Source organism: Triturus cristatus, chromosome 3_2 (assembly GCF_964204655.1).
Source record: "Triturus cristatus chromosome 3_2, aTriCri1.1, whole genome shotgun sequence".
In the NCBI taxonomy this organism is placed as follows: Eukaryota; Metazoa; Chordata; class Amphibia; order Caudata; family Salamandridae; genus Triturus; species Triturus cristatus.
Window position 1 is genome coordinate 1,058,234,542 of NC_140584.1, and position 13,568 is coordinate 1,058,248,109.

Genomic DNA, 13,568 nt, shown 5'->3' on the forward strand with positions numbered 1-13,568 from the left:
GCACTGCCCTGGCACTGCGACGCGCTGTAAATCTTCTCACTCACTTCAGAATCACGGTGCCATGCTCCTTCAGGTGAGAGAGGGCAGAGCAGGCCGCTCAGACACAGCGCCATCTAGTGGCCGTAAGGGTATTCCTTATGGAGATTATTCCGTAGCAGCAACGTTTCATATCCCCGCAGTGCGTAGAAGAAACATTTTATGATATCCCTTGTAAAACGTGTTTATATAGTGCTAGTACTCATGTCACACGTCTTCCTGTTGGGTGAAAAAGCACTCCGTCCATCCACCAACGAAAGATAAAGGGCTGTGTCAGCCTTTTGTAACTGAATCACCGGCCAGCAGTCGGATCTCAGCAATCCATACATGAACCGACTGCGCTACGTTTCTGGTTTACCACAGCCTGCACGTGAAGATCATCGTGGTCTCTAATCTGCGGAAATGGGATATATTTGTTTTATCACAGGGAAGCTCGAATAATTGAACCGAACTGAAAACAGCGATTCTGCAGCAGAGAATAAAATGAGATAGAAAGGCCCAGCAAAAGCAAACTGTCAGTTCCTCACATTGATTTTCTCCACATTAATCACCCGAAAAATCGATCCAGTGTTTAAAGAGCAGTACTCTGCTGTACGCTCATAAGTAAAGTGGCTTTGGTTATTTGTATAGCGCTTTGAACCTCCATAAGGCCACCGCATAGAGCTGAGGGGGAACAACAGGAGAGAAGCAAAAGTAACCAGGAGAGGGGGATGAAGGCGGTGAAATGGATAGTGGCGGCAGGTGATATTTGAAAGTAGAGGGTCGTCGTACCTGCCCTAAACTGAGTGAGTGAGTGAGTGAGTGAGTGAGTGTGTAAGTGAGTGAAACAGCCGAGTCTCACTTTCTCAAAAGTGGGCTGAAAAGTTTTCTAACATAAAAAAAACATAAAATATGTTTTAAAAAGCACAACTTTCCCATCACGTTTTAAAAAGCTTAGCCTATGAAATGACACAAAATATTCTAGTGCGTTTATGATGGTCCAAGCCAAGCCGTGTGGATGGGACTAGAGGGAACAACAAAGCAGGCATTTGAAACTGGAAGCTGGGGAGAGAGGAACTTCATAACCTGCCTGTGACTCAGGGCGAGAGAATAAATACCCTATCAGTGGAGAACCGCTACAGTATTGACTCACCGCTCTTCCCTTGTGGGCTGAATGTACTTTAGCTGAGAGGGTGCAGGAAAAGCCGAGAAGTATGGAATAACTGGAATGGAATTAAGTAGAGGAGGCCTGTCTGAAGCCCCTTTTCAGCTTCGAACAGGCCTGAACCCCCCTCTCCATCAGGATTGGGGCCATGGCTAGGGTACTGGCCTTTGCTACTTTGTCCGGCTTCCTGCTGGTATGGGAGGATCTTTCCTAAGTGCCTCTTGACAATCCCATACTGAATAAATGCTGTTCAGCTCTGGCATGCGCTGAATGCCTGCTATTGAGTGCGACTGTGTGAGACGGCTATCTCAATCGCACACATGCACAATCCAGATATCATGTACTGACAGGCACTGTGCAGATGGGTTGTGTTAATTCAGCCCTGTGGGCCCCTTGGGCATGGGTGAAACGAAAAGCACACCTGCCACATGTTTAATACTGGGAGAGATGGGTCACCCCCTATGGTGAGTGGACTATGATAAACCACGCCTACTTCCTGTTCTTCCCAAATGAGCCAATGGGAGGATTATGTTCCGGCAGGACAAAGAGTAACTTGTGAAGCGACTAGCGGCAGGATAGAGCCTAACATGTCAAGTGGGAGCAGGAGACAAGGGTAAACCTTGAAGACATGAGAGGAAAAAAGGTAACTTGTGACGAGCGGAGTGGTAGGAAAGAGGATACATTGTGAAAAAGGTAAGAGGGGGAAAAAGAGTAACTCCTGAAAAGAGGAGGAGGGAGTGTAAATCCTGTAAAGGCCAAGACCACACATCTGTAATGGAAATCCATGAGTCAGGCCACTGAAGCACAGCACACATCTGTAATGGAAATCCATGAATCGGGTCACAGAAGCAGAACAAACATCTGTAATGGAAATCCATGAATCGGGTCAATGAAGCAGAGCAAACATCTGTAATGGAAATCCATGAATCGGGCCACTGGAGCAGGGCAAACATCTGTAATGGAAATCCATGAATCGGGCCACTGGAGCAGGGCAAACATCTGTAATGGAAATCCATGAATCGGGCCACTGGAGCAGGGCAAACATCTGTAATGGAAATCCATGAATCGGGCCACTGGAGCAGGGCAAACATCTGTAATGGAAATCCATGAATCGGGCCACTGAAGCAGGGCAAACATCTGTAATGGAAATCCATGAATCGGGCCCTGAAGCAGGGCAAACATCTGTAATGGAAATCCACGAATCAGGCCAATGAAGCAGAGCAAACATCTGTAATGGAAATCCATGAATCAGGCCAATGAAGCAGAGCAAACATCTGTAATGGAAATCCATGAATCAGGTCCGTGAAGCAGAGCAAACATCTGTAATGGAAATCCATGAATCAGGTCAGTGAAGCAGAGCAAACATCTGTAATGGAAATCCATGATTCAGGTCAGTGAAGCAGAGCAAACATCTGTAATGGAAATCCATGAATCGGGCCACTAGATCAGGGCAAACATCTGTAATGGAAATCCATGAATCGGGACACTGAAGCAGGGCAAACATCTGTAATGGAAATCCATGAATCGGGCCACTGAAGCAGGGCAAACACCTGTAATGGAAATCCATGAATCAGGCCAATGAAGCAGAGCAAACATCTGTAATGGAAATCCATGAATGAAGATACATCTGCAATGGAAGCACTTCACTATGGGTCCTGAGGCAGAGCAAGAATTGGCAATGGAATCAGAACAGTGAAGCAAGGAAGAAACAGCGAGATAGATGACTGCAATGGAAATGCCTGGACTGAGGCCTCTAAGCAGAGCAGAGACAAATGCACGAATCAGAGCAATGAAGCAGACCATCTTTGCAGTGGAAATGCAGGAATGGGGACACCGTAGCCGCACAGGTACCTGCTTTCGGAATGCAGGGATCAAGGCACAGAAGTAGTGCAGAAATCTTAAAAATGTATGAATGAGGCTACCGAAGCAGAACAGAGGTTTTAAGCGGAAAAGTATACATTCTAATGCAGTTCCAACGCAGAGCAGAAACTTGCACTGAAATGCATTAGATAGGACAGCGGTGAAGCGCAGAGGTCTGTACTGGAAATATATAAATGAGGCTCTGAAACAGAGAAAAAGTTTCAATGAGCTACAGTAGGAAACAAAATCGTAAGCACAACTTTGAAAAAGAGAACAAAGGATAAAACGTGGCGAATACTTAAATAGTTGTATTTCACTGCAGTCACCCCCCTGTAAATGGCATACTGAATTCAGGCGAAATGCATTTTGTTTGCTTAGATTTGAGGAAGAGGGTTTCTCCTGTTTCCCCTCGTGCTCTCAGTGTTGATGACCAGGAACCCTCCCCTTCCATGCCTTAGCTAAAGATGCTAAAGGACAGCCAGCAGATGAACTCTGACCTGTGGGTCTGTGACTCGTGGTCTGTAAGTTCAGGAGGACTCTGGCACTTAGAATTCGGGGAGTTTAAGCTCATGACCACGGATGGACTTTGGAAGGTGACACAATTTGTTCTTGACCTGGCGTTTACGCATGTGCAAAAGTGTTGGGCAGGTTCAGTCTGCAATGGTGCTGGACACAACATCACCACATATTGTGAGACACTACAGTATCTGAGGAAAACCATCCCAAGTGCGGCGGATGGGGTAACGGATACCCTGTCCTCCATCTTATGAGATGCAATAGGTTATAATTAGGGCTTCCTGTTTTCAGTTTTTACTGATTCTTACAGATAAATACAGACAGAAAACAATATGTTTACTGTCTGTTTTTATTTTAAAAGTGGAAAAATGCAGACAATTGTGACTTTTCTTGCTGCCCATTATGAATTTCAGGCCAACATAGACTGCATGGGGAGTTAAAAAACAGGATGACATTTCCTCATTTACAGGCCTATTTTAACATATATTTGTATATAATGCTAATGTTTACCTGTTGCAGCAGTGTTTTGCTATATTTGCTGCTTAATTTGCTAAAACACGACAGGCACCAAAGTATGATTGCATGTTTATCAGTTAAAGAAATGTGGATTTTATCACTCGATTTGTTCTTAACACACAAAATAAATATGGATAAACACCAATAAGATGGCCCACAAAAAGAAATATCGATAAATATAGATGGAAATGTTAAAAAAAAAAAATACCACTAAACCGGGGAGTCCTAGTTATAATGCCCTTGCAATACGTCGAGCGGAATATCTGCCATGTGTCAACGGAGTGTCCCACCCGCCCAATATGAATAAGGATCGAAGTTAAAACCTTCATTCATATGCTATTTACGGCAGCACTATGTGTTTCTTGGCAGGATATGGAAAACTTTTGGATACCAGCCCATATCACACCAAGCAAGCATTGTGAGTGAACCTGACCCTCTGTGGGTCTGGAAGTGGAATTTCACCCAAAGGCAAATTGTGACTTCGGGGTCTGTCACAGCTCCTAGCAGCCTTATTCCTCCTCTGCAGCTGAGAATGTAGCAGCCACTGAGAAACTGCTGCTTTCCTCTCTCCCACAGTCCTGTTGGTATTAGTCAGAGAGGGACCTTTAACCTATGTACCTATCACCGTGAAGACCTTAAGCAACGGCGCGTGGTGAGTGGTAGCAGAAGCACAGGTGATGTCAGTAGGAGAGCTGTGTTGGTGCCTCAGCCAAGCACCAGTTAACTTTCGGTTTGATTTGGTACTCACATGTAACACTTCTTCAACTGAAAGATGCCGCCTCCTAACCCCAACAACAGAAATTAACTAACTCGTAATGCAACGACCTCAAAATTCACCTGCCAGTATCTGTTCTGTGAAAACAAAGAGGTATGCAGTTCCTAAAATTGACGCAAGGTGTGTTAGAATCACTAGAAGATACCAGGGTGACACTGTGAAAATAATGAGATAAGCAGGAGTGAAGGTCACTCCTTCTGGAAAAGAAGACCCTCACACACCCAACAAGCGGGTGTCTTGCTTCATCACCGGGTCTTTGCTCCTTATCGGGCCGGCGGTGCAATGCCCAATCACGCACCCAGATGGGGCCTTCCTATCGGAGAGCTTTATTTCCAACGCCGATGAGTGAGGTGTGCGGGGGGAGTTAATTTTAATAGTTGGTGTAGGTGCATGTGAGGTGAGAGGTAAGTGAAATAAAACAGGGGTAGGTGATCCACTTCAAACAATTTTAATAAAGCATGGTCACCATCCTGATTAAAAACAAAATAATACGCACATATCTCACCTTTAGGTGTGTGAGTAAATGTGCTAAAAAGATCAGAGGGTCAACATGTTTCTTGCCTTGTAATGTATTAAATGGCAATTCTTCAGGACCAAAAAATGATACGGCTACCTACACTTTTTTGGTGGTGGTCACAACCTCTAAGAGGTATCACTGGTGCCCACACGTACAGCATCCTAAAAATGTGTGGTACCGCGAGTAAAAAACACAACCCTCATAGGCTGTGACGAATTCGAGGCCAGGGTGGGAGAGCACTACATTTTAGTGTTGATTCCATATTGAGGAAAATACCGTAAACCTAAGACCTCACCAGCCGCTGCAGTCTGGTACTCGCACGCCCGACTAGTTCCTGGTTATGAGAACACGTCGGCGTGGCGCGAGTATCTGTTCTGTCTCATTATGTAGCCACAGTCACTGGGACCAGACATGTATAATTATACCAGTAATGCAGATTCTGTCTTGTTCATTATGTCCATTTCTGCAGCAGTGTTGGGGGTTACCAGCGCCATTTTTCTCCTGTAGCTGGGCTCTGTGGCGTGTCCCACTGCGGCAGTCTAATTAACATGGCCGCCGGCTCTGACATCTGTTCCAGTGTTTGATAGAAAAGCTTCTGAAACCTGTCCGTAACCAGCTGTCACAGGCCTAGACCAAGTCAGCTACCTGCTCAGGAGGAAGCAGAGAGGTAATTATCTTAAACTGTTCTCAAAGAGCTCGAATCCGCAGCAGGCTGTCCAATTTATACAGTGGAAAAAGATTAATTTCCAGGATCAGTCAGCTCTGCTTCAAGATGGCCGCACTGGTAGACGAGGAAAGAAAATCCAGAGAGAATCCAAAAAGATGACGGGAGGCAACCTTCCAGATTGTCTCGGCAAGGTCAGGGGAGCACCAGGAATTGTGTCTCATCTTTCGTTGTTGTGTTTGAAGACATGTGTGAGGGTGGGTGCCTTCAAGTGCCTTATAAGAGTACAGTGACCAGCTGAGCACCAGCACGGAGCACGGAGTAACACAATCCCTCCGTGGTGTTTTGCAAGGCGCTCTGCCACACACCCGCACACAAACCTTTTATAATCTGGTGCATGGCCTGGTATGGCTGCGGTGAGGGTGCTTTGTCCTTGGGCAAGCGCACACCACTGCCAGGGCCCAGGTGTGATCTAGGGATGAGCATACCAGGTTAGGATGCAGACGTGTCCAAGTTACCACCTCAGGATTTTCATTGGGTACACGTCATGTCAACACTTGTTGTAGCCATGTTGAAAAATGTACTATGACTTGGACATAACAGTGTAGTGTCCACGTTGACAACACAATAGAAAGGTCAACAGTCCTCCTGGCCTGTGTTAAAGGGTATTTGAACCCGTCCACACTGCAGTCTAGAACATCACCGACTCCAAGAAAGGACCTAGAGGTCTTAAGCACCTTGTGCTCTGGAGCTCGAAGTGTTAGAAATAGTTTCTTTTTCACTTTTGTGGGTCTTAATGAGGGCACATCAGTGTTAAGGGCACAGAGGTGTTTCTGGAAGGCACCTGCAGGGCTGGACTACACTGGACTGGTCATTCTGCAACTCAGGTATTTGCCCAGTGGTCTGAGCTAGGAGACTGCCTTTAGTGCTGGATGGGCAGTGGTGACCCCAGCATGCCCCAATTACCCCAGGATAGTCGCAGCCTCCTATAGTTACAGACACCACATCAAGGCTCCCCTGCTGGAAATGTTTGTTTGAAGAAACAGCATTATTACCTGCTGTTTCACATTCACTTACTGCGATGGGGAAAAATATTTTGCCAATCCCTAATCCCTGCGACTCAATTTTTCAGCTGTAGTTTGAACGCACATTGAAGCTACATGGAGACGAGGGGCTGTATTACGCATTGTTCGCATTTATTTATTTTTCACGGTTTTATAAGTGCAGAGTGCACCACATGGTATCAGGGAGCTTTGCCTGTATCAGGGCTGGCATCTTACAAACAAAACCAGTGCACGGGAAAGATTAACCAAGAGGGAGTGAAGCAAAAGAGCTCTGCGGAAGGATTGTTAGTCTTTTTTTTCGGCATCCAAGGTGAGTTGTCGGAGCTTTTCTAAAAGAGAGAAAGGTTGTGTCGGTAATAACTTCCAAAACCTTAGAGCAATACCGGAAAAACAAAATTAAATTAAATAATTAATAAAATATATACAATTAAATAAAAATAAATACAATAAAAAAAAAAAAAGACTCAGGCATTTAACCGAAAATTGAAATTATGCCTGATTTCAGGACTGAAGACCAGGTGCTATAAATATTGGCTGTTTTTCTGCAGAAACTAGTTTACATGTTTGCCTGAGCTTCTGTTTCCACGCAGCATGCACGTCTTTTGATCATATTAGGACAATAAAAGCAGCCCCTAGACCTCCTGACATGACTGAGGCTGACAGCAAACACTGCAGGGGTCCCCTGGGGCTCTGAAAGCTCTTTACAAAGCTCCCACCCCTGCTGGAGAGTGAGATCTTCCCCTGCGCTCCCTCGGGGGAGGGCACACTCTCACTGACACGCAGCAGCCCAGGGACACCGCACATTAGGCAGAGACCCTTTAGTTAGTCGCGCATCAAATAGAAAGTGACAGGCTGCTGGATTTGGGAATATTACGCCGCTAATAGCCCTTATTTGAGGTGCCCTGGACACTGCTTGTCACGACTAATCAGTGGAGCTGGGATGCGCCATACTGCGTTTTTTTCTGTAATTGGGCGCGCGTGACCTTCAGAGACATTCCTCCATTTTGCCTTTCGCTAAATGTACACGATCACGAGGTAAAACTCTTAAGTGAACCTGGTATGGAAAATCAATGATTTCTTGTAAAATTGCTGATGTTAGGTGGGGCTGGTGGAGCAAGCCCTCAGTGTCTCCGGGGAACCAAGGCGCAGTTTGACGTAAAGCACTTTGCAGCTTCAGGGAAGAGGCCCATTTCAGCACTCTGTCCACGGAGTCGATCCATTGTAGCAGCGTAAAGGAAGCTAGGAGACGTCTCGGCAGACAGGCTTCCGCTGGAGCATTGCGCGGCGTATAAGAGTACATGTGCTGCCTACAAGGTGATGCGCGCCATCAAGCTCAGACATCTATCTCAAAAACATCGGATGTCTGCCAGAAACAAAACGCCAAGAAGCCTGGGCCTGCTCAAGGTGGACACAGCCAGATATAGAAAGACCTCCAACCTCATTCTTTCTATGAATGTCCTTCTGTACATATTAGATCAATCTCCACCTTCAAGAGGGACCTCAACAGCACTCTCTTAGAGACATCACCTATAGTGCATCCATCGCCTGAATCAAGAAAATGACCGTGGCAGAGCTGAACTCCCCTCTCGCTGTGCCGCTCCCGCTGACAAGGTGAAGTGCCTTATTTTCATCAGTTCCCTGTAACCAAGGTCCAACTTCTTGGTGTGCTATGTCATAAAATAGATTACAAGTTCTGTGCTCAGGTTTGAGACACGTGTTTGAGGCTGAAACTGCAGAGGGTTCAATAGTGAGTGGGGATGTGGTGCTTTGAGCTGCCGTATGCATGTTGATCTTTCATATATCACTTCAGGTGCTGACATTATATCTAATGTTGGTGTGTGAGCTAAGTAATAATCCTGCTAATATGTTATGAACCCTAGACAGTAATGGTTGCTTGCATTGCTAGCCTCTGGAACTGACGTCAGTGGGGTGAATACATTGTTGCTACCAGACTGTCGGTTTATAAGGTCTGTTGTTAACTGAACCCAGGACACATCACTATGTGTGTATGCTCGAGTCGAGTTTCTACTCCTAAGAGGAAGAGTGTCGGTGAGGGAGTTGCCTCGGAGAAGCAACCACAGGTACACCGTTAAGTGTGCATGCTAGAGTCGTGTTTCTACTCCTAAGAGGAAGACTGTCGGTGAGGGAGTTGCCTCGGAGAAGCAACCACAGGTACACCGTTATGTGTGTATGCTAGAGTCGTGTTTCTACTCGTAAGAGGAAGAGTGATGCTGCAGAAGGCGCCTCAGAGGAGCAACCAAGGGTACATTACTATGTTTGTATCTGCAGTCCTGTTTCTGCTCCTGACAGGAAGTCTGGTGGTAAATGAGGCTCCTCAGAGGAGCAGCCAAGGGATACACAGATCCTGAGCTGCTGTGTTTTCTTTGCTGCTATCCCTTTGTGGGAGGAGCCTGCCTTGTATTAGGGTGGAGTCAGTGACTTTCTCCACACTATTTTGCTCATGCTTTGCAATGAGTGGTAGACCCCCTGCGCTACCGCTCTCGCCAACATGACGGAGGTGGCTTTGTGTGCATGTGTGTCCTCAACTTGAAAGGTGCAAAAACGTTTGCTTATCTAAGAGCATGTCTCAAGAACACAGCTAGGCTTTTATGGGTAGTACGTATTAAAACCATAGGACATGTACGGGTCGACATGTTTCACTGCCTGTGTAGGAATGGCAGCTTCTTCAGGACCTTGGGACAAGGACACCTAATGTAGGTGACTCCAAGAGTATAGTCATTAACCATTTCATATTGTGCCCCGAGTGATATTGGAGCGGATATACCCGGGGCATTTGGAGTGAATCCCATACATTCCCTAATGTACTACAATAACAGCAGTCCTCTATCTTGTAATAGAGGCGCTGGGACTTTCAAGGTGCTTAGTTTTTTGTGTGGCGTCTTGAATGCACATCTTTATTAAGGATAGAATGGTACCAGTAGAAGCAATGAACGCAGTGGTCAGTTACCCTGTTTACTGCGTATATCAGAAAACTTGTATAACATCTCTAGCGTGGCCTCAATCTGAGGCAGGGACTTTGGGTTGTAATCAGTTGTTCTGTTAAAATGTTGTGTTATACTAAGTTGTTGCCCTGTGGTTATTAGTGCAGTCTCGCTCTACAACAGGGAAGGAATTGCTCCAACCCTGATTGCGGGTAGACCCGAAGACTTGTCTTTAGTGCACATTGTACATATATTAAGATCTAATGTGGCCTTAGTCCTGATCCTCCTGTCTACACACTGGAGTCTACACATTTTTAACACATTAGTACAAAGTTCTCATTAAATCACAAGAAAGTTTGGGGCCTGAGATGTGAATCTGGGGGTTTTGTGGTCACCTCTTTAGTGTCTACATGACTGCCATACCCTTAGTTCACAATGTTAGGTTCTACTACACTTCATTTACATGGCTGACATCATCAATCTAGCTGTGAGTACATCAGTAAACATCACATGCACCGTCGGGCGGATCGTAGTAGGGAATATCGAAACCGAAATATCGACATGGCACAATATGGTGACCACAATATCGAGGAACAAAATATCGAACATGTCAGTGCAAAGAGGGAGGTACAGTCTTACTATTTTTAACTCCATTTTTACTTACGTGCCTTGAATGTGTGTGTGTATATATATATATATATATATATATATATTTATTTAATCAAGGCACCTATATGTGAATTTATCCAAACTTACTTTTTGATATTTTGTTCCTCAATATTATGGTCACAATATTGTGACCTGTCGATATTTCAGATCCGTTGTACCCTGCCTACACCATCAAGAGGTAAAATAGCCTTGGTAAAGTGGTGGTGCAGGCTGAGTTGAGCCACTTACTTGTGGTGCAGTGGGTTTCCACCTGCAGCCCTTTAACTTCGGGCCAGGTTGGGAGCACGTCCCAGGTACTGTGACCATAGAGGTGTTCAAAAGATGAAGTCATACACTGCTCTCAGGCCAGACCTTGGACAAGAGAACAAGAGCACATGTACAGGACAGCTTAAAGGAGAGCACCTTGCAAGCCAAGGGTGCCCAACGTAGGTCCATGAGTGCTCGATCCATGCCAGGGTTTCAAGATCTTTGACTAGGTCAGGTTTTCCAAACTGATTCATTCTATATAAATATATTCTTTGTTGATATCCTGCTAGATCTGAGCATGAAATCGGCCCTCCTGGATGCATGTTGGAAAGCCTTGATCTAAGCATTAAGTAGGTCCATAGCGTGAGTTAAAATTAAACAAGGTGGCCGGGGGGAAAGTTATATTCACAGTCTGATTTCTACTAAATGCAAATACCCTCCCTTTGATTTACAGCATCTACTACTGGTGTTGAATTTTAAAGCAGAGGGAAATACATGTTTTTGCCCAAGATCACACAAGTTGGTCAAATGGGGGGTGAGTCAGGGTTAGAGAAAAAGTACCTTGGTTCCACAATGAACAAGCTGTATTTTAGACCACACCTCTTTCAGGTGTCAGCTTTAAATTGGAGAAATGTACTCAGAAGACACCTTGAATCTGCACAGCCTTTGGCAGGTGCTAGGACAGCAAGGCTGGCCTCTGTCTGCAGCCCCGACCTTTCCATCTTTGCCACCTTTCACACACATACTTTGTGGAGTCCCGAGATTCCTTAGCGCCTCTTTCCAGTCTTCCAGGTGTTGAGCGGTGTACTGTGGTTATGAAGCACCTTCTCAACAAGTCCTGCCAGAGAGGCACCCGCTTAGGAATTCAAGCTTTGTGAAATGACAGCTTTTTGGCACATGGATATTTGGTATGCATTTCACCCTGACGTCTCTAATTAGACATTTGCATTTTTAGGGTGACTCAACTAATGATGCCACCAGCTGCTGTGAAAGCCTGATAAGGTAAGCAATCAGTGAGCATAAAAAAACAATATTACTGTGCTAATGAGTCCCCTGTCTGTGTTCAGGAGTGGAGTCAGGGATTCCAACCGACTGCAAATGGGATCCTTTTACCGAAATGTCTTTCTAAGTCTGGGTGCTCATGGCGAGAGGAAGTGTGTTTTGGGGTCCGGAACCTACTCTGGGATCAGTGGTGCAGGAACAAATTTCAGAGTGGGGGTGCAGTTATCAGTGTTACACCACTGAATTCAGAGGGATTGTGAAAATCCAAGAATCACACCTAGAACAAGTGTCGTAAATGTGCAAACGTGCCGTGACCGTTCAGCAGGAGAGTGGTGTGGGCAGTTGCGGTCCGTGGAGGGAGTTCCGTGGGGCGGTGAGGCGGGGCGGGGTGGGGGGGCAGGGTGGGGAAACGTAAACACCGGAATATGGATGAACGGAGGTAAGTACACATTTAAATAAATAAAACGAATTTCGTTGCGCGCTGCATCGCATTTTGCGAAGCAGCGCGCGCAAAGGAATTCGTTTTATTTATTTAAATGTGTACTTACCTCCGTTCATCCATATTCCTGTGTTTACGTTTCCCCACCCTGCCCCTCCCCCGCCCCGCCTCACCGCCCCACGGAACTCCCTCCACGGACCGCTACTGGTTGTGGGTGTGGCATGGCGCCGGCGTTGCACTTTGGAGCACTGGTGCGGTGGTGTATTGCCATTTACAGACAGCACGGTTTCTGTTGAAATGCCCAATAATTTACATCTAAATTTTCAGGCCCATGCCATTTACTGGTAAAACTATAGAGCACCAAAAAGGTAATGTGTAGAAATCGGGTTTCAGCGACATTTATCCTTTGCGCATCACCAAGTAAAGTGTATTGATTTGTTTTGATCCTATTAAAATCTTTGTTTCCATCACACTTCAGAATTACAAAAAATGTGCTTCATTTGTGATTCGCTAATTGCTGTTATATTTAGAAATGTGTACAGTTCATTTGCAGGTAGTTAAATGTGTGTTAGACCAAACAGACATCCTATATGTTCTCTTTCTGCAATCCTGTCCTTTCTATCCTGCAGGATTGTCACATAAGTGACTTTTACAAAATCCTCTCACTCTGCAGTCAGAGAAATAAAAATAAAACCCAGTTTCCAGATAAACAGAAATCTGACAGAAGACAGTCTGTCGTTGAACATACAGCAAATGTGGCAAGATAAAGGCACATTTTAAAGGCATTTTTATTGCTCCTTCACCTTCTGAACTAAAGCATGGTTATTTTTGGGGGTGCTGCACCACTCCGCACCCCCACTTCCAGCACCTATGTCTTGGATAGAAAGCCATTTACATTATTTTTCAGCTGCACAAACTATACATTATTACAGCAGTAAACCTTTGAAGTGGGTAAATGTGTTTATTAGGCGCTTAATCTACAACTTAACACGAAAGATAGCAGGTACTCCAGCAATCTGCTGGAGAGCAAAGAATTTGTCTCGGGGCACAACGTCATTCGAGCCTTCTATTTGGAGTGATTTCCTTCCTGAGAGTAGGGCTACCTAGATTTGTCTTTGTCATCATGTGCAATCTCTAAGGTTGCCAGCAAGACTATGAAGATTTGAAAATCTAATTTA

At 45.3% G+C, this 13,568-nt stretch overlaps 1 protein-coding gene across 2 annotated transcripts in view; it reads left to right on the top strand.

The window, feature by feature from the left end:
- Positions 1–13,568, top strand: part of SPNS2 (SPNS lysolipid transporter 2, sphingosine-1-phosphate) — a 295,960-nt gene that overhangs the window by 276,026 nt on the left and 6,366 nt on the right. Inside the window, exon 12 of one of the 2 annotated variants that reach the window (XM_085649769.1) lies at positions 11,905–11,951. The exons of the other annotated variant lie outside the window; for it this stretch is intronic. Coding sequence (XP_085505895.1) covers positions 11,905–11,947 — 43 coding nt within the window. The 3' untranslated portion in view covers positions 11,948–11,951. The remainder of the gene's footprint in view (positions 1–11,904; positions 11,952–13,568) is intronic. 2 annotated transcript variants of the gene reach the window in all.